At 46.1% G+C, this 22,861-nt stretch overlaps 2 protein-coding genes across 5 annotated transcripts in view; one reads left to right on the forward strand and one right to left on the reverse strand.

Moving 5' to 3' along the window:
- VPS11 (VPS11 core subunit of CORVET and HOPS complexes) overlaps positions 1–16,263 on the reverse strand; it is a 36,958-nt gene extending 20,695 nt beyond the window's left edge. The window contains exons 1-6 of one of the 3 annotated variants that reach the window (XM_044997093.1): positions 16,213–16,263; positions 8,219–8,386; positions 6,907–7,042; positions 4,068–4,231; positions 3,692–3,939; positions 2,000–2,201 (exon numbers count right to left, since the gene is read on the reverse strand). In XM_044997093.1, coding sequence (XP_044853028.1) covers positions 2,000–2,201; positions 3,692–3,939; positions 4,068–4,231; positions 6,907–7,042; positions 8,219–8,386; positions 16,213–16,257 — 963 coding nt within the window. In that variant the 5' untranslated portion in view covers positions 16,258–16,263. Of the gene's footprint in view, positions 1–1,999; positions 2,202–3,691; positions 3,940–4,067; positions 4,232–6,906; positions 7,043–8,218; positions 8,387–9,523; positions 9,692–10,205; positions 10,215–16,212 lie in introns of those variants that run through there. The other 2 variants (XM_044997094.1, XM_044997091.1) reach the window with 2 other exon arrangements.
- Positions 9,927–22,861, forward strand: part of HYOU1 (hypoxia up-regulated 1) — a 33,142-nt gene continuing 20,207 nt past the window's right edge. Inside the window, exons 1-10 of one of the 2 annotated variants that reach the window (XM_044997090.1) lie at positions 9,927–10,042; positions 12,797–12,888; positions 13,884–13,977; positions 15,838–15,916; positions 16,253–16,407; positions 17,780–17,856; positions 18,928–19,109; positions 19,833–19,948; positions 22,010–22,193; positions 22,710–22,844. In XM_044997090.1, the coding sequence (XP_044853025.1) occupies positions 12,816–12,888; positions 13,884–13,977; positions 15,838–15,916; positions 16,253–16,407; positions 17,780–17,856; positions 18,928–19,109; positions 19,833–19,948; positions 22,010–22,193; positions 22,710–22,844 (1,095 nt within the window). In that variant the 5' untranslated portion in view covers positions 9,927–10,042; positions 12,797–12,815. Of the gene's footprint in view, positions 10,043–10,637; positions 10,805–12,796; positions 12,889–13,883; positions 13,978–15,837; positions 15,917–16,252; positions 16,408–17,779; positions 17,857–18,927; positions 19,110–19,832; positions 19,949–22,009; positions 22,194–22,709; positions 22,845–22,861 lie in introns of those variants that run through there. The other variant, XM_044997089.1, reaches the window with a different exon arrangement.

Consider the following 22,861-nt stretch of genomic DNA (forward strand, 5'->3'; position numbering starts at 1 on the left):
CCCAAGTATGCGTCCTTTAATAGGCAGCAGGTTTAAGACAAACATAAGGAAGTGTTTTATCACACACACACACACCACACATGGTTAACCTGTGGAACTCACTGCAAGGGGATGTTTTGAGGGCCAAAGCTATAGTTGGGTTCAAACAGGAATTAGATTAATTTATGGATAGGATAGGTCTATTGATGAATATTGGTCAGGGATACCTGCAACCCCCTAGTCTAGGTGTCCCTAAACCTCTGACTGTCAGAAGTTGGGACTGGATGACAGGGGATGAATCACTCAGTAATTGCCCTATTCTGTCATTCCCTCTGAAGCATCTACTACCATCAGAAGACAGGATAATTCACCGGATGAACCACTGGTCTCACCCAATATGGCCACTCTTACTTTTAACCACAATAACCATCTCTGTCCCTATACATCCTTTCCCTACACTACATATGGGCCTCTCCTCAGCCCCGCAAGCCTCACAAACCGGAAAGGTTAAATCTCTGGAAGGAGATGTCAAATTTATTCTTTGGCAAGGGCCAAATTTAATTTTTAATTACAGTCCACAGGTCAAACAACATATTCAGGACAACACGCTCCCCTCGATGCACAGACCTTCCACGGAGATCAATGGCAAGTTACCACAGAAATCAGTAGTAGAATCTGGCTTTTACGTAACACAACTTTCAGTAATTATTTGTTCAGTCCCTATTGTCACATTCAGCCTCACGCAATAGGGAAATCTGCTCTCTTCCCTCTGCATTTCTTTTTTAGCAGCAATCCCCACCTCCTTGTGTTTCATTCTCATCTCCTTCCCCATACCACTCACTAACTGATCATCAATTACATAATTAATGCTTACCGGGAGGCTTACATTCAAGTGTCATAATAAGGCTTAAAAATTAACACTCCATTGACATTAATGGGAGAGTTCACACCTCTCAAAGCTATCGTCTCTCAGACTGTCTGCAGATTCAGGAAGATTATAAACTGATGCATTCTTTTTGGTTCATATTTGAGAAGCTTCCTTCACAGCCACAAGGACTAGAAACTTTTTTTTTTTTTAAATAAAATCTTAGATTTATTTTCAGATGTGGCAGATTCTAACACAGGGAACAAGGTTTTTGACCCCTCTGCTGTAGACAGTGACATATTTAACCTGCTACACACCTCACCAGGTAAATGTCATAAGTGCCCACAAGGCTAGTTGTTCCTTCCACTCAATGCTGTCCAAAGACCTATACAGGTTTGCATAAGATACTAAGGGCATGGCTACACTTGCGAGTTAGAGCGCATTAAAGCAGCCCTGGACGCCTTAACTCACAACCTGTCCACATTGGCAACACACTTAGAGCACCTGGACTCTGCAGCTGGAGCACTCCTGGTAATCCACCTCCACAAGAAGCACAACGCTTGGTGAGCCTCCGCTGAAACGCCCCGGTATCAGTGTGAACAAGGTGTTGCATTACTGACATGCTCTCAGCCCCCCAAAACCCCACTCTCTCCCCCCAACATACACTGTCACACTCCACCCCACCCCACCATTTGAAAAGCACGTTGCAGCCACTTGCATGCTGGGATAGCTACCACAATGCACTGCTCTCTGTGGCCGTTGTAAGAGCTGCTAATGTGGCCACACCAGTGCACTTGAATCTGACAGTGTGGACACACTGCAGCGCTTTCCCTACTGTGCTCTCCGATGGCTGGTTTAACTCACAGCGCTGTACATCTGCAAGTGTAGCCATGCCCTAAGTTGTCTGCAATGCCTTGGTTGTGCAAAGAAGCTGTTAGCTCATCTGCTATATAACTCACTTACAGACAAGGTCAGGGAAGTCACATCTTCTATTGGTCTGTCACCACCTTGTCTCTCCAATATCCTGGGAGCAACAAGGCAACAACGTACTGCCAACATATAACTCAGTTGCCAAAGTGCTGGCTTCTCAACCTCTAATCTGTGGAGCTTTTACAATTCTGAAGCCATAAAACTCAGATTAAGAAGGTGCCTTGCCTCAAGTTTGGTCTGAGCATCCTTCTCCAGAAGTGCATGGATCTTCCCATCTCTAGTCAGCACGTAGAGAGACCCCCACTCTGCTAAGACATCCACCACGTCATCGAAGACCGAGCTGTACGCAATGAACTTGTTACACAGGTCGTAGACATTCAAGATTTGCTTGTCAGAGTTCTGTGTATCGCTCCCAGCAAACTCTGATCTGGATACCAGAAGAAAGAGGAAGAGATTAACACACGTGCCCCTGGATTTCTGAATCACATTCTAAATAGCGTCTCCTTAACGCACTTAAAGCCGGGATACAAACCTTTGAACAACCATGTGAGTATATTGCATGTTAGTCCATATATTAGATGGGAGAAATCATATTTGAGTTATAAAAGGGTGGTGACAGATCCCACTGGATCTGGATGGTGGTGCATGGCACTATCCCAGGAGCAATGACTGGATTCTGTAGATTTAGCTGAATTCATTGCAGCCTTTGCCGGGGCTCTAATACCAATCACATGCCACAATAATGTCAGTCAACACCTGGGATGATTCTCATGTGCCCAGGACTGAAAGTCACCTTGTTACCCACCTTGCCTCCGGATAGAGAGATACTTGCTACTGCTTAACTGGGTGTCGGCTCCCTGACACTTCCAGCCTGTTAGTTCCCAAACCATCTCTTCTGGGCTATGTCACCCCTTACTTTGCCTTGCAGGTTAACGACAGGTGCACGCCAGTCCCCAAACCCCTTCGAAGCATTCCCCTGTGGTGTTCAGCTCCTTAATCACAGAACGCTCACAGTAATAAGAGTTTGTTGTCCCTAAGGCAACAGTGTACACACCATCTTGAATGATTCAACTCAGGAGCAGCATCTCGTACAACACTACAGCACTGAGTTATACTTACAGTGAAAACCATCATAGGTTCATCATCAAAGATCAAGATTTATGAGATAGCGAATAAGGATAATGGAAACAGAAGGGTTACTTATCAAACAAAATCGTAACACCATTCCTAAAGACTAAGCTGAACTGTCTGACCTTCTGTCCAAATAAGATTATCTTACCCAAAGCCTTTTTGCAGTGTTTTCAACCAAACCTGGTTGAGATCCTATTTTCATGAACGTAATCACACCACCCGATAACTTCCCTAGTCAAAGGAACACAGGGTGGTTTCCTTGTCCCCAGATATAGTCTAGTAAACTGCTGAAGTGCATCCCCGGATAAGGTTCTTACCCCTCTGCTGTTCTTCTCTTCCTGTTAAATCTCAATTCTTCCTCTGCATTTAGCTCAGACTGGGGATTGTGAACGAGACAATACTCAATTTACATGTCAGACAGACAGATAAATATCTTTGTTCTGGCAGGAAATCAGATCTTTACCTCTGCTGGGGACTGACACCTTGACACAAACTATCAGAACATATTTCCAGTGGATATAAACAACTCCTTACATAGCAGACGTACCAACATTTACGACAATAATCATAACCATTTAAAAAACCCATCTTTCTGAATGAATACTATGAAAGCAGTAGGCCTGTTAGGAGTTGCTGTCACAGACCAGTGAGCCCTCTGCCAGCTGAGAGCAATGGGGCTCTGTGTCACAATAGACTTGCACAACAAAGCAGCAGGAGAGCTGCAAAGAACAAAAACTGCACAGTGAATACATGTAAAATGGACTCATCTGCTTCCCGGAGTCTTACTTTGGAGAGCTCTTCCGGTCCTTGGAAACAATGATGAGGTATCCCCGATACCAGTGAACAAGCAATTTCTGGCCCTCAAAGGCAAAGCAGGGGCCACGCTCATCTGGCTGGTACAGATACACACATTCGTTTCCTGCCACAATGAACTGGAGGTCCTGGGAGGGGTCGCTGAGCGTGGAGCAGCGTAAACCGCAACCATGTGTGTCCAGCTCCAGACGAGGATAATCCTTCACTGACAGCATATAGGACTGCGAATGAAATATGATTTTTCAGAGATTATATCGAACCGCAGATTGGTGATAAATAACCAGGAGCTGTCACAATCAGTGGGCCAGAGTCTGACCTCCATTACAGCTTTGTCAAGCCAATATCTTACCTGGATGTTCTCCGTGGTGACAACAAAAAGGTGGGTCATTTTCCCAGACTGGCGGAAGGCAAGGCCAGTGACCGGGTAATTGCCTTCATGTAAGATCTGGGTCTTACTGTGTCGGTCTCGTGTGATGTCCCCTTTTGTAAGCACAACACTTCCATCTGCAAAACCTGTTGAAGAAAAAGGACTAAACCGTTTATGTCTATGGCACTTTCCAAACATATGTTAAGTCCAAGGCAGCTGCAGTCAGCTGGATCCTCCTTGTTGTTTCCCAGACAGATATGCATACTGGGGTGGTCCCATGGTCTTCTCACTTCACGGACCCAAATATCAAACTCCCTTCCCGAGTAGGGCCTACAGGACCTTTTCACGGCCAGCTCCTGGCCCAGTGCAAAGCCTTACTGTTTGAGAAAGTTTAATCTCTGTTTCTTACACATACACTTTCTTTATGGTTTATTTTCTCCCACTGCTCCTTTTTGTTTTGTTTTGCTTTGCTACAACAGATGCCTAACTCACTGGAACCAGTTTTGTGTAACTGTTGGTTTAAATCACAGCGCGACACATGTACATAATAAGCACTATAAAAGTCAACATTGTAAAATGAAAGGAAACCAGTTGGTCAAAAGTCACATTTTTAGGACAAGTCTTTGAACAAGTTACTGATCCATGACAAGACCTTCTCTCTTATCTCATGACTATTTAGTTTGCATAAGAGCCTTCGGTGATGGACCTCAACAAAGGCTTCCTGAAAGTCCTAGTACACTATATCCACGGGATCACCGTTGTCCAAGTGCTTGTTGACACCCTCAAAGAATCCGAGTAAGTTGGTGAGGCATGACTTTCCTTTACAAAAAGCCGTGTTAACTCTTCCCCCAACAAATCATGCTCATCTGCCCCTTGTGGGTTCCAGAACTAGATGCTCCAAGAAGCAGTCACTCATGCTGTCACAAAATTTTATCCCCAATGTGACATTTACCCAGTCATTATAACAGCGCTTTCTGCTTCTGGAGCCTCTCTAACCAACATTACCATTTCAGAATTGCTGTCACCATCCTTGTCAGGTGGTTATAGCAGTAGGCATATGTTACCACTTTTTTTTCAGTCAAGCATGCAGTCAGGGCCATATTTCCAATTAGACAGAGTAGGCATGTGCCTAGGGGCACCGGTGTTCTAGGGTCGTTAAAAAGTTAATACATACACGGTTAAAAGTAGTTAGCGTAAGCTTATTTTAAAACTTATAAACAATCCAATGATACAGTAGAACCTCAGAGTTACAGACACCTTGGGAATGGAGGTTGTCCATAACTCTGAAATGGCCGCAACTCCGAACAAGACTTTACGGACTTCAGACACCAAGGGGACAAGGGGATTGGAACTGCAGCCACAGGTAGGGGGGTCAGGGCTGTGGGCTATCAGAGCTTCTGATCCTTGGGAGCACCAGGGCTCAGGACTTTAGATCTAGGGGGAACGCTGAGACTCGGGGCTTCAGCCAGCGCTTGTACAGCTCCGCTCCCAGTTTCAGCAGGGGAGGGGCGCGCCGGGGCTCAGGGCTTTAGCTATGGTGGGAGCGCTGGGGCTGAAACTAGCACTCAGGGGCGGCTCTATGAATTCTGCCACCCCAAGCAGGGCGGCGTGCCGCGCTGCTCGCGCTGCAGGGCGCCGGTCCCGCGCCTCCGCGGGACCTCCCGCAGATGTGCCGCTGGTCCCGCGCCTACGGTGGAGCTTCTGCAGTCATGACTGCGGAAGGTCTGCCAGACCCGCCTGCCGCCCTCCAGTTAAAATGCCGCCCCACGCGCGCACTTGGCGCGCTGGGGTCTGGAGCTGGCCCTGCTAGCACTCCCCTCGTAGCTAAAGCCCCAAGCCCTGGCACCCCGCCCTCCGGGGCTGAAGCCAAGAACAGAGCCGCAGGACTGAAGCCCTAAACCCCAGCACCCCCTCCGGGTCTAAAGCCCTGAGCCTGGTGCTCCCGAGGGTCAGAAGCCTGGACCCTTCTAACTATTGAAGGAGAACTTTTAAAAAGATATGGATTGCAAGGATTTCATTAGCACATTTGCGAAGCAAAAGTCAAGGAAGAAACATGTACAGGAAAGTACATCTACCTGCTACCTATGTGATTGTTTTAATTACATGTATTTTTTGTTATTGTATTCAATAAATATTTAAATTATCATTTATATTTGTTTTCATTTTTTACAAAAAACAAAGGTCAGCTGTAGGCTGGGGGGAGGGAGAAGGAGGAGGATGGTGGCAGCATTGAAGATGCTGTGCCTTGGGGCACGTAAGGTATAAATCCAGCCCTGCATGCAATTTCTATCCATAGTGTCTCTATGGTGCAGTTTGTTTCATTTCAGATTGGCACCTTATTTGACTATGGTTCCTTTAACATAGAATGCCACTCCCCAACCTGCATGACCTTCTTTATCTTTCCTATATATTTTATAGCCTGGTATTACCATATTACAAAACCCATTCTCCTCTGCCTGAACAAAATCTAAATAACCCAAGAGTCCTTTTTGTTTTTTTAAATATTTTTAAGCCCCGTTAATTTAAATCAAAAATTGAAATATAGCTAAAGGGAGTATGTACCTAAATTTTAAACCTCAATAAAGCATTAATTCTTGGCAAGTAAATTATAGTAAAAAAATCAAGATTTGCCAAACTTTAGCAAGTAATTACTAGCGTTCTCAAGTAGCGTCAGGTACATTCTCTTTAGGATGAAAACCATGTGACGTGAAAATGTCAGAACACTCTACGCTGCCTTCTGTAGGACCAACCCATTTTCATTCCATCATATTAACTTCAGAGTTTGTTCGGCATCTTCAGGAGGCATTTGCTTTTCACTTACCAATAGCCATGAAGTTAAGATTCTCATGGACAGTTAGGCAGGAGACAACTGTAGGTTTGTTACCCGGTATTGCTGGGAAAATCCTTGTGCAAAGAGGATTCCCACCATCTCGTTTCTCTAAGTTCCAGACTTTAACCTGCAAACACCACAGACAGAATGTGAGTAGATATGGTCTTAAGGTATATTGAGGCCAAAACCTGGTCCCTTTTAAGTCCATAGGGCTACAATTTAGCAACTGTTTTTACACCAAAGACATTCCCAAGCTAATCCCAATACAGTAACTCCTCACTTAAAGTCATGCCGGTTAGTTACGTTGCTGATCAATTAGAGAACATGCTCATTTAAAGTTGAGCAATGCTCCCTTATAATGCTGTTTAGCAGCCGCCTGCTTTGTCCACTGCTTGCAGAAAGAGCAGCCTCTTGGAGCTAGCTGGTTGCTGCTTGGAACCAGGGTGGACCAGCAGCCCCCGCATCAACTCTCCTAAGTTCCCTGTGCGGCAGCCGTCCAGCAGGCTATCAATTGCCAGGTAGTTCAGCTGTCCCGCCCCCAACTGCCACGTGCTGCTCCTGCTCTCTGCCTTGGAGCTGCTCCAGGGAGCCTCCTGCTTGCTGTGCTGGGGGAGAGGGGGGAGACGGGTGGTCCCCCCCCCACTCCTTTACCCCATCTCCACAGAGTAGGGGGGGGAACACGCAGGATGGAGGGAGCTTGCTAGCAGCAGCTGCTGTCTCCACTTGCGGATCTACTTAAAAAGGGAATGTACTTAGAGTGGGGTCAGGGTGCTTAAAGAGGCAATGTGCATCTCTCTCACACACACTGTCTCTCTCTCTGCTATGCTATGTCCCTTCCCTTCATTCATGCTGCCTTGTAGACTGTGAGGCTACATTAACTCGAGGGCTCAGCCGAGTGCTAGTTCATCATTTAGCAATAAGGCATTCCCTGGGAAATATCCCACCCTTCCACCCTCTGACTTCCACCACTTCAACCAAGGTTCACAATCATCATTGCTGTGTACAGAATTAAATTGTTTGTTTAAAATTTATACTGTGTACGTGTGTGTATAAATATATTGTGTGTGTGTATTTAAGTATATAGTGTGTGTGTGTGGTATTTTTTCTGGTAAAAAAATTCCCTGGAACCTAACCCCCCCCCCCCCAATTACATTAATTCTTAGAGGGAAATTGGATTCACTTAACATCGTTTCACTTAAAATAGCATTTTTCAGGAACATAATTACAACCTTAAGTGAGGAGTTACTGTACATTCCTCTTCCTCAGAAAAGCACACAAGATGGGCTCGTGTCCTCTGACTTACCAGTGGGTTAATGCCTTCTTCATCTTCACCAACAGAAGCCAAGATGCTGTGCTGCTTCAGCTGGTACAGGTGAGTCACCCTCAGCTTGTAAGCCTGGAAACTGCTAAGCTGAAGGGAGCGTGACAAGAACCAGATCTGACCTTCCATATGTAGATGATAGTCAAGGTACTCAGAGGAAAAAAAAATGAAACCACACATATCACAATAAGGGTAGTTTAAGAAGGGTTTGGTTATTGACAGGTGGCCAAATATAGTTATACTAGCTATTATTCCAGACACTGAGGTGATCACAGGGCAACAAAATATTTAGTGAACATTTTAACATGCAGGTAACTGGGAGTTGGAAGAAGCAGACATTTTCTATACGCCAAAGGGCAACTGAAAAACAAGGCAACAGCTGTGCGCACACCTAACAGACATCCTACTATTAGTTTAGGGCCCAATGCTGCGAGGTACTAAACACTTTTGACTCCTAAAGAGAAACAGCTCCCGGCAGGCTTTCAGAACCTTACTGTAGCGAACCCATAGTGTATTTCAAGATGCAGGTGGTCACTTGGTTTCTAGTGCATATATTAAATATTTTTGCCCATTGTACTCTTTCTAGTTCTTACCAACGGTAATTCTTAGCCACGCAGAATGCGTTCACAAGTGTCTTCACATGCATCGAGCAACAAAGAAAAGGGGCTACACTTCCTAAAGCCTGATGGATTCCAAACACACACATTAGGTCAGCAAAACCACTCCTAGTGGTTTCAGGGAATGCTTACCATAGCCCAGTTAACTACCCAAAATGCTCTTTCTATAAAGGAGAACTATTAGGAAATTGACTGCATTACATATCACTCACACACTTCCCATTTCATTTTTCCACCAAACAGGTAAAGCACAGGTGGTGGGAGAGCAAGTTTCTTCCACTCCACACCATCAATGCGCCTCAGCCCCACTCAGAAGCAGCCTCCTCCAGCAGTAAGCGGCTGGCGTTCAGACTAGACAGCAGCTCCTCCAGCCCTGGACTCGCGGGCTGAGCGTGGCGGGGGCGCGCTCGGTGCCAGTGCGATGGACACGCGTGGGGGGTGAAGCAGACATACAGCCAGCGGAACAGGACAGCACCAGCCAGCCCCAGGGAGCGAGCTTGTCCCTACGCTGCCGGCTGCGGGCTTGGCCATTCCTAAAGCTCATCCCGTCGCGCTGGCGCCCAAGGAGGGGGAAAGGCGCCCCGACCCCTTCCCCGCCCGCCAGCATTCAAAGGGGGCGGGGGCGGGGACCCCCCCGCTTCTCTCCCCTCAGCAGCCCGGGCAAGGATATCCCCGAACACCAGGCTGCCTCTGCCCGAGTCGCAGACGGTAACACCCGGCGGAAGGGCGAAGGGCTTCCCCCCGTCGGGCCCGGCCGGCTCCTTCACCGGCTCCCTGTCAAAGAACACGAAGCGGCGCCACTGCAGGTACGCGGCCATCTTGGCGCCCAGAGCCGGGCCGGGCCGGGCCGGGGTCAGGTGACCGGGCCGTGCGCGCGTGAGGGGCGGTGGCGGCGGGGGGGGGCCGTCACGTGGGACGCTGCGCAGGCGCTGTCCGCCTCGCCGCTGCCGGGAGCTGTAGTTTTCTCGCGCGCGCGGCGGCGGTCAGCGCGCAAGCGCGCTCCTGTAAACTTCCGTGTCCCCGCCTCCCTCCGCTCTACCAAGGTCGGCGAGGTTGCTCCCGGGAGTAAAGTCAAGCGTGTGCGTAAGAGTTTGCGGGATCGAGGCCTGAACACGGAGCTGGTCCTGTGACAGGGCACAATCTGCTGTGTCTGCAGCACGTTTCTCACCCCTCTACGGCCTCACCCAAGGTACTTACTAGTGGGCCCTTTTCCCTGATTGACAGCAGAGTGATTCCCTACACCGAAAGTGTGCTAGCCTATAGCGCTCTCTAGATGGTCATAGAGGGCATGGCTCATGTTTGGATCATGCTTCAATATAGCAGCATCGCTTTTTTTATTTTATTGCACCTACCACTTCAAACCAATCTCAGTTACATAGAAGCCAGGGCCTCACACTGCCAGGCCATGGAGAAGGCATACAGACCTCTTCACCTGGAGCAAATGCACTTGTGCAAAAGACTTTCACGGGCAGGATGCGTACAGTTTTCTTTGCCTGCTTGTGCCTCCTGAGCCCCACTAGGCAAGCACACAAGGGTCTTTACGGTCTACACTGACATATTAAAGGAGGGAGCGTGCGAACAGGAGTCTTCACATGGGGTAGGCATGAAACTTCCATCCATCGCTCCACCTTCGGGACGTGCACCGGCTCCTCGCTCACCACCCGCCTCCGGACGCCAGGTGCGTTCTTCCAGGGTTGCCTGCGGAGCGCCAGCCCTGGCCCACGTGCGCCAATGGAGTTAGAGCATCCCACGTGCTTCCTCCCGGCTCTTCTAAACGTGGCCCAATGGGCCGCGTCGGCTGCCCGGATTGGTTCGCGGGGCCCGGCTCCGTTTGTCGCTCCAATGAGCTCGCGCCGCGTCCGGGCCGGAGGTTGCGCGAGACGCCGGGGCCGCTACCGCTAATGGGAGAAGTGGCGGCGGAGCTCGCGCAGTGCGTGCGGCGCAGTCGGAGGTGAGCGGCGGGCTGGGGGCTCCCCGCGCCGCAGGGGTGCGGATGCGGCCTCCCCCGCAAGCTGCACAGGGCTCTCGGCAGCCCCAGGCTCCGCGGGGGCTGCCCAGCCCAGCCCAGGCCGTTGTGTCGGACGCGTGGGGAGCGAGCGGCTGGTGCCGTGGGAGGGGCCGGCGGCTCGATGGTGCGCCCCGGGAACGCGGGGAGCAGCGTGCTCCCCACGGGAGACCTACAGGGGTCTGACCCGCCGTTCGGGGGAAGGAGCCGAGGGAGGGAGGGAGCAGGGCTTTTTCACAGGCCCGTCGCCCACGTCCCCTCATTCCCTTACCCCGCTGGGCTCGGACTGTATGCTTCGTATCGGCTACCCCCCCCCCCTAAAAAAAAAGTCTGTGCTGTTGCTTAAAGCCAGTGTGTAAAGGAGAGTGTTACGGGTTGTTTTTCAGTGTTGCACGGTAACTTGTGTATTCATGTGTGAAGAGGGAACTTGAGTTCTTGATCTGTGGGCCTGGTGTGTTTCTCATCCATCAGCATGGAAGATGGTGTATATAACCAAATTTATTTTCAAATTTCAGCTTGCGTTGTTGGCTCTATACTGACTTGAGGATTTGCCTTTACCCATCCCAGAAGCTACTCCCAGGAAGGCCAGCTTTAATAGAGGGGGGCGGCGGCTTTGGCCCCATGTAATATTTGTGTACTAATTGCAGGGTTGATGGGTGTAGGAATGGCTCTGTAAGCCACGAATGTGTAATGTCAAGGCTAGTACTGCTTTTTTGAAGCAGTGCTGTGTGTGAAGAAGTGAAGGCAATAAATAAGTAGATACCATCTGTACTAGTACTTCAGGGCTGTCTAGAAGAGTTAACCTGTTCCTCCTGTCTTTAGGCTGGGATGATAAGTGTTGGGTAAAATTTCTTTAAGGTGGTGGTTGCTTTCTGTGCTGTGACATGGTTCATTGCCATGCCTGCTCAGAAAATCTGCACTGGAGTTACTTGAATAGCCTGGTGGGGAATATCAGTACATAAGTAAATTCCTTTTGTCAGATGCATAAGCACAAGAGATAGTGGAGTGGGATTTTAAAGAGCAGTTGTCATTACAGTGGATATTTATTTCCAAGTTAGATGCAGTTCCCTCAACAACATTTCCAAATATTCTAAAAGGCTGTGATTAACATGGATTTAAGTCCATTGTGATAGTTTCTCATAAAATCTCATGCAATATCTTTAGATTAACCTTTTTAAAAGCAGTAGATCCTTTCTACTAAATTGAGGCACTTAAGAAAAGTGCAGTTAAATGTTTCTAATTCTTTTATATTTTTTTTTAAACATTTCACATAGGTGTCAATGTCAGATACAACTGATGTTTTATATTGCCCTCTGAAACTTTTGGGGATGAAATAATTTCATTCATCTTCAGATAAAGGACCACTTAATCTGTTACTGAAATGCAACTATCTCTAGTGTGAAATGCAAAAACTTTCTAACGGTTCACAAAAACTGCATAAAATTTTTACAGGAAGTGCAGACTATCATATCCAATTTAAACTGCAATTTAAGGAAGGAAATGTTAAGATAGGTTTTGATGATAAAATGTGTGTGTGTGTGTGTTGGAGAAACCTACATGGGCACTTAAAGTCAGTTTGCTATTTGTGACCCACAAAATTGTTGGCTACTCTAGCGAGCAAGAAAATTAGTATTTTGTTAAACTATTGTAAAACCAAAACTTAATATTCCAGACTGTTTTTTTAAATTAACTTTATTCTAAGAATGAACCATATTTTGTAAATCAGAGATAGATGTGAACCATAACCCTGGATCCAAACTCTCTGAATTTGGGTTCTGGGTAGAGCCAGATCAGAACTTTATATCTCAGGTTTATCTGTATTGTAAATATTTAATATGTGATTTTTATTTATTAGTTGTCATAAAGGAGAAAAATCCCACCACATGCTGAGAATTTCACTGCCAGATTGGGGAATTAATCTTTGCTACTTATTTTCAGCAAGATATTAACAGATTCAATGGCCAGGATGACACATGTGCCCTTGTGGTCTCTGACTTTCCTCCTGCTGGCCTGTCTGCCATCTGAAACCGGTATGTGCGCTTGTTTTTTGGATTTTTACAACCTGCTCTTGGACCTTCCAATGGGATATGCCTCCAAGATCATGACTTGAAATCCAGCCTAAAAATTATAACTATCCAGCTACTGTTTGGGGATTTTTGTGAAATGAGTTGATAGGTTTGGTCCTGTTCTCAGCGAATAAATGTGTCCATTGCAAAAAAGCAATTAGTATGATTCGTCCCTTATTTGCAGACTCAGCAGAGAAGCTAAGCATTGATTGGGTCAAGGAGACTGCATCAAGGATCACTCCCTCCTCACCACTAGAGGAGGTCTCTGCTGGGTACATCAGTAGCTGGTGCCGGGGGAGAGCTTGGGGTTAGAGGATTTCTGTCTCCAGGGCTCTCATTCTAATAACCTTTCACCAGCATGAAATGGACAGTATTGTCTCAGGCTTCTACTTGAATAGAAAGAAGCATATAAAAATAAGCAATTGAACTGCAATTTACTCAGAACTGGGGGATAAATTTAAATGGCAAACAAAATATAGAGATGCAAGATCAAGAGATGAAACCAACAGTCCTGGAGGTAATTCTGACACGTTAGTCCTAAAATTTTATTGAAAATGAACAGCTTAGCGCTGATGAAGTCCAGGGTGGCATGGAACTGGCCATACCTGAGAATGTTTGCAGTGTTGTTCTAGCCATGTTGGTCCCAGGACATTCAAGAGACAAGGTGGGTGAGGTCATATTGTTTTATTGGACCAACTTCTGAAGAAGAGCTCTATGTAGCTCACATTTGTCTCTTTCTCCAGCAGAAGTTGGTCCAATAAAATATATTACCTTACCTTGTCTTTCTCATACCTCAGAATGGCATTTCCTCACCTTCCTGTGGATTCAATAATTAAGAATGACCTCACTCTTCTCTCTTTACACTCCTTCCCAAGAGTATGCCAGGAGAACTTGCTAACTGAGAGGTTTCTCATGGGGAAAAAGTACAGCTTCTCACATCTATTCCTTTTGCATTGCAGATGCTCTGGCTGTGATGTCCGTGGACCTGGGCAGTGAGTCAATGAAGATAGCAATTGTAAAACCTGGGGTGCCCATGGAAATCGTTTTAAACAAGTAAACTATAATTCTTTTTCTTGGTCTGGCATGTTCCCATATCAGCAAACCTGTGAGGAGATAGGTTATGATGGAAACTCCTATCTCTGCACCTTCTCTAAAAGGCCTTCTATATTCTTTTTTTTTCGGGGCTTTTCACTAGAAGGAAATTTTCCCAAGGGAATGGAGAAGCCTACACTGTCAGTATTTGCAGAATATAATCATTGATTTAGAAGAAGTTTCTACCCCTTATGATTAAGAAAACCTTCCAATTGTGTCCCAGCTTCAAGAGATGTAGTGTCATCTTCCTGCATCTACAGATGCAATCCCAGTGCCTTTACTGCTTCTCAGCTTTGCCAAACTGCCCAAAGTAATGCTAAAACCGGTTGGTTGCACTGTAACTATTCAGAAACCTGTGAGCAGTAGTGAAACAGAAAAGAATCACCTATTTGACTCTGCTGTTGGCACTGTAGCTATTCACTGGCCTGGATGATGGGAAGCGGGGGGGGGGGGAAGCGGAGGCTGGGAGAGGGGAAGAATAGCAGAGAAACCTCCATCTTGTAGCAGTCAGCAATCTGAAAAAGGAAGATGAGTGGATCCCCTTCTGGCTCCCCAAAGGTCATGTGTCTGTTGGTGGAAAGAGGGAGCTCCTTCACTCCCATAGGCAGAAAATGAGACTTAACGAGTATCCGGCATTGGAGAGGGTTCAGAGAAGAGCCAAGAGAATGATTAAAGGGTCAGAAAATGTCTCATAGTGATAGATGCAAGGTGCTCAATCTATTTAGCATAACAAAGAGAAGGTGCAGGGATGATTTCATTACAGTCTAGAAGTACCTACATGGGGAGCAAATATTTGATAATGGATTTTTTAATTTGGTAGACAAAGGTATAACAAGATCTAATGGCTGGAAGTCGAATCTGGACAAATTCAGATTGAAATCAGGCATACTTTAACAGTGATGGTAATTAACCATTGGAACAATTTACCAAGGGTCATGGTGGATTCTCTGTCACTACCAATTTTGAAATCAGATTGGCTATTTTTTAAATAAGATGTGTTCTAGTTCAAACTGGAATTATTTAGGGGACATTCTATGGCCTGTATTGTACAGGCAATCAGACTAGATGATCACAATAGTCCTTTCTAGCCTTGCAATCTATGAATCTGCTAGCCAAAGGCTGATGGGAAAGATGGCTTCCCAAATGAGGTTGCAGAGAATTGCCTCTGAACCTCACTTGTTGGGGGTGAGCTTATCTTTTGTTTGCCTCAGGCTAGCATGTGTCAGGTAACTTTTCCAAGTTCTGACATTGCTATTCAATTACAGCCCTTCCTTGTCATGCAACTGTCTCTTACCATCATTCTGGAGTTAGGAGTAATGTGTGTATTTGGGGGGTGGGAAGGGTCTGGGTATGGCAATAGGTAATGGAGGTACCAAGAAATCAAAAGCACGCTGAGGTTACTTTAGAGTGGTCTCCAGCCCTGAGCCATTTGTTAGAAATTCAGGAAAGTGCTGCCTCTGGCATTCTAACACTTTGGTTACCTTCTTCCAAGCTTCCCAGCAGTATGGAATCAGGGATAAATCATAGATGCCTTTCAAATAGACAGGTAGAGCAATTGTAGGTGACATTGCACTGAACTGTCCTGTGTCTCATTCTTGGAGAATGATCAGTTAGCACAGCAGCCCTGGAAGGAAATGCTGCTATTGAAACACTTCAGACTAATCAATGATGAGCCATCTCTAGCATGTAGCCTCAGTTCCTGGTGGCATCTGAGTATCCTTCCTGAGTTTCTCTGCATTAAGCCTTCTCAGCCCCGTCAGTGGGGGTTGTTTGCAGTGAATGTCCATCTGTCATATTTTTTTATCCTTTTTTCTTGTTTAGAGAGTCACAGAGGAAAACGCCAGTGATTGTAGCCCTGAAAGAAAATGAGCGTCTCTTTGGTGATAGCGCCATGGGAATGGTAAGATATCAAATCACCTAAATTCCAGCTGCATATATTATACATGTACCTGTATACAAAACCCACATTCCATGTGTATTCTCTACACTAGTCCCTTGGAGATGGGTGTCTTAGTACCCAAGTTAAGAGATTTTACCCCCTCACTTTGTATTATTTCTCCTATGGAAACCCTAGTTGCATGTGGTTTCATCTCTGCTTTTTACCAGACTGTCAATCTTGGCTCCCATAGCAAATATTCTTTCCCAAATATACGCGTACAGTGCGGGGCTGGTTGGGAGGGGTTATGTGAAAGTTACCTGAGAGTCAGGACTGTTCTTGCTCTCTTCCTTTCTGCAGTCCATAAAGAACCCGAAGATAGCACTCCGGTATTTTCAGGACCTGCTGGGTAAACACATAGATAACCCTCAAGTGACACTGTACCGTTGGCGCTTCCCACAACACGAGCTGGTAAAGGATGAGAGGAGACAGACGGTTATCTTCAAACTGTCCCAGTGAGTGACTGACTCCAATTGACTCCTGACACCTTCACTGCTGTGCTGTTGCTTATGAAACTTGCAGAGAAACGTCTCCTCTAGCATGTCGGCAGCTGACTCTCACCACTAGAGAGAGGAGAAATGCTGGCTTTAGCTTTCTCTGTAGCATGGCCAAGCAAGGAAAGCTTGTTATATGTATCATTCTAGGAAAGCTGCTCCAGACAGCTACAGATGGAGGTATAAAATCTCCCTGGGAAGGAATGGCCATCATAAAGGCCCAGTTATTGGATTTGGAGCTTATCACTTCTTGATTGTCAGTTCAAATTCCACCCAGGTCAGAAGTGAAAACAGTGAAGTGAGCTTGGGAGGAGAGAGGTGTCATTGTAGTTCCCAGTCAGCAGGGACCCACATCCCAAATACTGCTGCAATTGGCCATTTTCCAGTCTGAGCAGGTTATGCTCCCTGGTGCCCCAGAGGCATCAGTCGAGCTCAAGGTAAAGCACTTTAGCAGAGGATAGCGTGGGGGAAAGAGGGAAGCTTTCCCTGACACTGCCTGTGCTGTGCTTGTTCTCTGGCTAAATAAAGCACTTTGGATTCCAGGACTCTCAGTCTAGGAGGAGGGAGATGGATGGGGGAATTCTCTACATCTGAAAGGCCTTTTTCCAGTCCCAAGTCGATTTGTGCGTCTTTGCATAGTTCTCTGAATAACATCCCCCAATTCTTGGGGCAGGGACGTTGTCCAGGGTTCTCTGCACAGTGTCCTACTTGGATCCTTTGTTTTGGCCCTATGACTTGTAACCCATCCCTGTTTGTTCCTTCTTTTCTTTTCTCTCTCCCTTCACCTCCCATCTCAGCTGTGATCTATTGATTTCTGGGTTTTGTGGCACCACCCCGTCACCTGAGAGTGTGCACCTCTACTTCCTTTGGTGAGCAGAGCTCACCAATCTCAACATGTTGAATTATAACCTTCTGGAATAATCTTGTTCCCGCTTCATATTTATGGACCCAGGTTGTGTCTGTTTCCCACATGGTCACTGCTGGACTTTTCATTGATGGCTTATTTTTACCATTTGGTGTGTTTAAATGTGGAGCTTTTGGCCATATTGTCCTTGTTGGGGAGGGGGGAACAGTCTCCTCTCCAAGAGCCTTGTTGCCAGTTCTATCGCTTTTTTACTCTCCGGAGGGGAGGGACGGGACACTTTTCCATTTTTTCCCCCTGGATCTTATAATTCCTGAGGCTTATGTGATTTTTGGGGCTGTCATGCTGGTGATTCATCCTGTATTGCCCGGTGCCTTGTGAGAATTGCTAGAGAAGCTTTGGCTTTACAGTTGAATATAACTTTCGGTGCCTGTCTGATGGAGGGTTTTATATTCTTGCCTTGTGTTGCAGTGAAATGCAGTATTCTCCAGAAGAGATACTGGGCATGGTCCTGAACTATTCGCGTGGTCTGGCTGAGGAATTTGCAGGTTGGGATGATTGTTGCTTTTTTACAGTATCCATACATTGTTCAGTTTATTTTGTTTAATTTCATAGGATGTGGAATTTACAGGGAAACTGGAGGGGACTGGGGTCGAAGGTCTCAAATGTGATGTCTTGGGGAATCAGGAACAGGATGTTGAATCATTTAACTTTTTAAGTCATCAGTTTAAATCAAGCTTAATCTGCTAATTATCCAGAGTTTCTAGCTGATGGCTGTTTGATGTTTTAGCCCAGTTTCTTGTGGACAAGTACCCATAATAAATAAATTAAAATTTAAAAAATCTGGGTTGTTTTTTTTAAGTAACCCTCATATTGGCACCCTCTAAAGAGAATAAAGATAGAGACTGAAGACTTCTTTCATCTCTAGAGCTGGTTAGGGCTTGGGGCATGGTGATAGGAATTTGGCAGGAGAGTGGCAAACCTGCCCTGCTGCCGTACGTCTTATACTTGCTCTGGTTCCTTTCATCAGTGCTAAACTCGTATATTAAAAAAAAATTATCTTATGAAATATTAGTAAAAGAAACTAAACCATAGACTTCTCATCGCTATATTGTTAATCAGAAATGCCAGCAGCAATGGAAACTGCAGAAGAATTGGCTGGATCTGTTCTTACTGCTGTATTACAGGCCTGCAGTTAACATACTTACAATTAAACATTTGTACTAAAGGAAGTTCAAACAAGGTTTTACTCCAGAGAGCGAATTCAGTCATCTACAGGCTGGGATTTCGGGATTCTGGAAGATTATATTAATTGCTGAAGTCTGAACAGATTGAACATGTTCCTTTTGCAGCAGATACTGGGAGTGTGACCATCTCCCAAGATGCTGTGAAGCCTGGTGGGTTTGAGGTGGAAATGCTGAAACAAATTCATCCCTGGTCAACTCCATTGATGACTTCTTTCAGTTTCACCTGGGCTGAATGGGCCTACAGTCTCTCTCTGCAGCATTGACTTTGCTGTCACAAACTCCATAGTTACTTGCATGTTGATAGCCCTGTTATGGAGGAGTTTTTGTACTTGCCACTCCCATGGAAAACCTCTTCTCTTCCATGCTTTGCAGAACAACCCGTAAAGGATGCAGTGATCACCGTCCCTGTATACTTCAATCAGGCGGAGAGGAGGGCAGTCCTGCATGCAGCTCAGATGGCAGACCTGAAGGTCCTGCAGCTGATCAATGACAACACTGCTGTGGCTTTGAACTATGGGGTCTTCAGGAGGAAGGACATCAATGCCACAGCACAGGTATATGCAGCTGGTGCAGAGGTGGGGGAGCTACTGAATTCCACTTAAGCGAGTGGGAAACTTAAGCGAGTTAAAGTGATGAACATAAAGATGTGCTCATGCTGGTTGAGTGCTCGTCTTGGTTATTGCTATCTGTTAATTGCTGTTACAGACCTGTCTCAGTATTGGGCAGAGCACATGTGTATAAAGCAGCAAGTACATTCCTAACTGATGCGCTTTCTGGTAGATATGGAAAGCAAAGAGGCGGTTTGCAGTTCAGAGAGTGGGGAACTGGGAGTTGGGACCTCCTGGGTTCTAGTCAGCTTCACCACACTCTTGACCTGTGGGCCCCCCCCACTTGTAAAATGGGGCAATGATACTGACCTACCTCACTGGGGACTGGGAGGCTATTTGTAAAATACTTGGGAGTTCCTCAGATTGAAGGAACTCTTGACGAGCAAAGCATTCATTCTGTTTTCTACTTTATAAAACAGAAGTTTGGGAGAAATAAGAACGCATTCGGTAGGTCCGTTACTACAGGCTTCCAGTCCACATGGCTATTGCTGCAAGTGTAATGTTGAGTAACTGTGCTTTGCTTTCTCTCAGTGGACTGGAGCTGGTTTAGTGAATGATCAGTGCCTGTCCCATTCCAAGCTGTGAGATCCCCAAGGTCTTCTCTCCTTCCCATTCAGGGACAAAACACCCCGGTACCTTACTTAGCCTTCTCTGGCTTCTTCTTTCCAGAATATCATGTTTTATGACATGGGAGCAGGAAGCACCGTGTGTTCGATAGTGACTTATCAGACAGTGAAAACCAAGGACTCAGGGACCCAGCCTCAGCTGCAGATTCGGGGGGTCGGGTAAGAATTTCTCTTGGGTCCCATATTTAAAAGAAAATATTTACTTTGCTGACTCTTCTAAACACAGAATGGGATGAATTTCGGATCTAGTTTTAAACATGAGTATTCAGACACAAGCTGGAGTGGGGGCAGGGTGCCTTGGGTGGGAGGATTGAGTCTATAAGTAACTAGGGTGACTTCACTTTGTACAAAGGATAGTTGGAATGTGGACATGTTGCCAAACTTATAGGTGTAGCTCATAGCGATCCTTGTGTATAGAGTACCGAACACTTTCTGTTATAAAAGATTCTTATGACTTTTTCTTTTTTAAGAAGCTGTCACACTTCCATTGTTTGTGGTAGGTCTTAGAAATTTGACATGGACAAAAGCCTGGGGCTAGAGTGATGCCTCTCCTTTATTCTAGGAAATTCCGTTCAGGTTTTAGCTGAGTTAGTAATTTTAAACAAGACTTTCTCTTCTTTTGCTTCTTGTCCTTGGGGCCTGCACTGCTAACAAAGCAGCAGCTGCACATGCTGTAATATAAGAACATCTGGATGCTGCCAGGGCATCTGTAGCTGGGAGGGGGCAGGGGGAAAGCTGGGCTTCCCCCAATCCAGAATGTGTCCCATCATTCACTCTGGGAGTACCACGTGGGGCAGGAGAGCTCACCTCCTGGGTTTTTGATGGGGAGGGGATAAAGGTAGCTAGGCTCCCCACAACCACCTACTAGACTCGTATGGTATAAGCATCCCATCCCTCATCTGGGAAAACAACCTTCTCCTGCTGTCAGATAATGTAGTTAGTACAGTAGCTCAAGTGGCAACAGTGTGCTATAGTGCTGAAGGTTCAAAATTCAAACACTGCTGAAGGTATATGATTGCTATGGTATGGTGGTTACACTTGTACACAAGTCTCTTTTTTGCCAAAACCTCCTTGCAAATTATATTTTTTTTAAAAACTACATTAAAATATATTTAGTATTAAAATAAAGCACTTGAAGGTTAGGAAATGCCATATTTATAGTTGCCCATGCAATCTTAATTCTGCCTCTTTATCCGACCCATGTACAGTACTGAATGAGGATGGGGTCCTGGGGCTGTGGGAATAGACAGTATGTGTAATTAAAGACGGTCTCATAATGCATATGCACAAGATTCCACAGGCAACTAAGCCTGGCATTTGCTAGCTGGATTTACAGTTGTAAACCTAATAACACTTCTAGCATAGTCTACTTATATGTGAGATTGTAGAAGTTGGTTCATTGGGTTGAGGAAGTTGGACGTTCTTTTGGGGAGGAGATAATTAATACAAGGCTTGGTAGGAGAGGAAGGATGACCGTGCTATGGAGGTTGAAGGTGTCTAGGGGCAGCACATAAAAGACCACAGTGTCTTCCCGCCCATAATGTTTAAAGAACTAGTTGCAAGGAGATAACTTTGGGATCTGAGTTAGACAAAGCCTGAGTTTTTCAGGAGCTCATCACCTTAGGCACTGTTATAAAGCCCCTCTGCTCAAAGGCTGGTGTGGTGGTGAATTCATCTAGTTTGAATGGTGCATTTGTTCTTCTAAGCAGACCCAATATCCATTTAGACACTCCTAGCTGTGTGTGTTGTTGTACTGTTGCCTTGTGCTCTGTTTTCCATGGCTGACTGAAACAGGTTGAAAACCTATTGGGGGATAGACACCTTTAGAAATCTGTGTGATGATGTAAAGAGAAACATCAGGAACAACTAGCCTCATGCAGCTGTGGGGGCTTGAGCTTTTTGATCAGTGACATTAAAAGCCAAACTTGTTTGTTTAAAGCCATGTTGTTGTTTATAAAGCAAAGCCATGCACTGGAATTTGGTGAGGAGAGAATTGTGCAGCATTCAGGATTGTATGCAATCCCTCTTTGCAGCATATTGTTCTTGTTATAAATGGTTTGCAGGTGAGAGAATTCTTGCATGCTCTTGTAAGAGTTGTACGATCTAGGCCAGCTCTGGAATTCTCTTCTGGGTGGGGAAAGTACTTGCAACTCCAGGTTCTGTTATTGACTTACTCCATCCAGGCTGAGTGTCTGCTTCTGGTTTCTATTCTCTGCTCAGATTTGACCGCACCCTAGGGGGACTGGAGATGGAGTACCGGCTCCGGGATTACCTGGTGAAACTCTTCAACAAGCAGCAGCCTTCAAAAGATGTTCGGCAGAATCTCCGGGCCATGGCCAAGCTGCTAAAGGAGGCCAACCGCCTGAAAACTATCCTGAGTGCTAATGCTGACCATGTGGCCCAGGTATGTCCCTGTGCTGCAGGAAATCCCCCCTTCCTCAGGAATGGGGATGACTTGAGTTAAGAGCGAGTCTGGGAGAGCTCTGTCCCTCTGCTTTATGTAATCTTTATGCTACAATGTTCTCTCCCTCCACCCTTGCCCAAGAGACACCAATGCTGATGGCTTTTCTAAACTGATTTCGCTTAACAAACTGGTGAGAACTTGGATTTTGCTACTCAAGTCCATAATGTTACTAGTTTGAGAAATGTTTAGACCTTTGCAGGAGATTAGGAGAGGTCTGTCCCTAAATGGCTACCAGGAGCATGAGATTTAGACAGCTGTTGCATCCAAGGCACCATGTCTTGTGTCCCTCCAGCACTGGGAGAGGCATTGGGATGTAAGAGGATAGGCTGTATTCATAAGGTCCAGTGGAGTGGCCAGAACACACAAGCCAACCCAGTGGGAATTGGAACGACGTTAGCTTGGAGAATGGTGTGTAATGTGAAGCTGATGGCTTTTTCTCTCTGACTTCCTGGCCAGATTGAGGGACTACTGGATGACGTGGACTTCAAGGCCAAGGTCTCCAGGCAAGAGTTTGAGGACTTGTGCTCTGACTTATTCCAGCGGGTCCCAGGGCCTGTGCTACAGGCGCTCAGCAGTGCAGAGATGAACCTGGTAGGTCCAGGGATACT

This window comes from Mauremys mutica, chromosome 22 (assembly GCF_020497125.1).
Source record: "Mauremys mutica isolate MM-2020 ecotype Southern chromosome 22, ASM2049712v1, whole genome shotgun sequence".
NCBI classification, from domain to species: Eukaryota; Metazoa; Chordata; order Testudines; family Geoemydidae; genus Mauremys; species Mauremys mutica.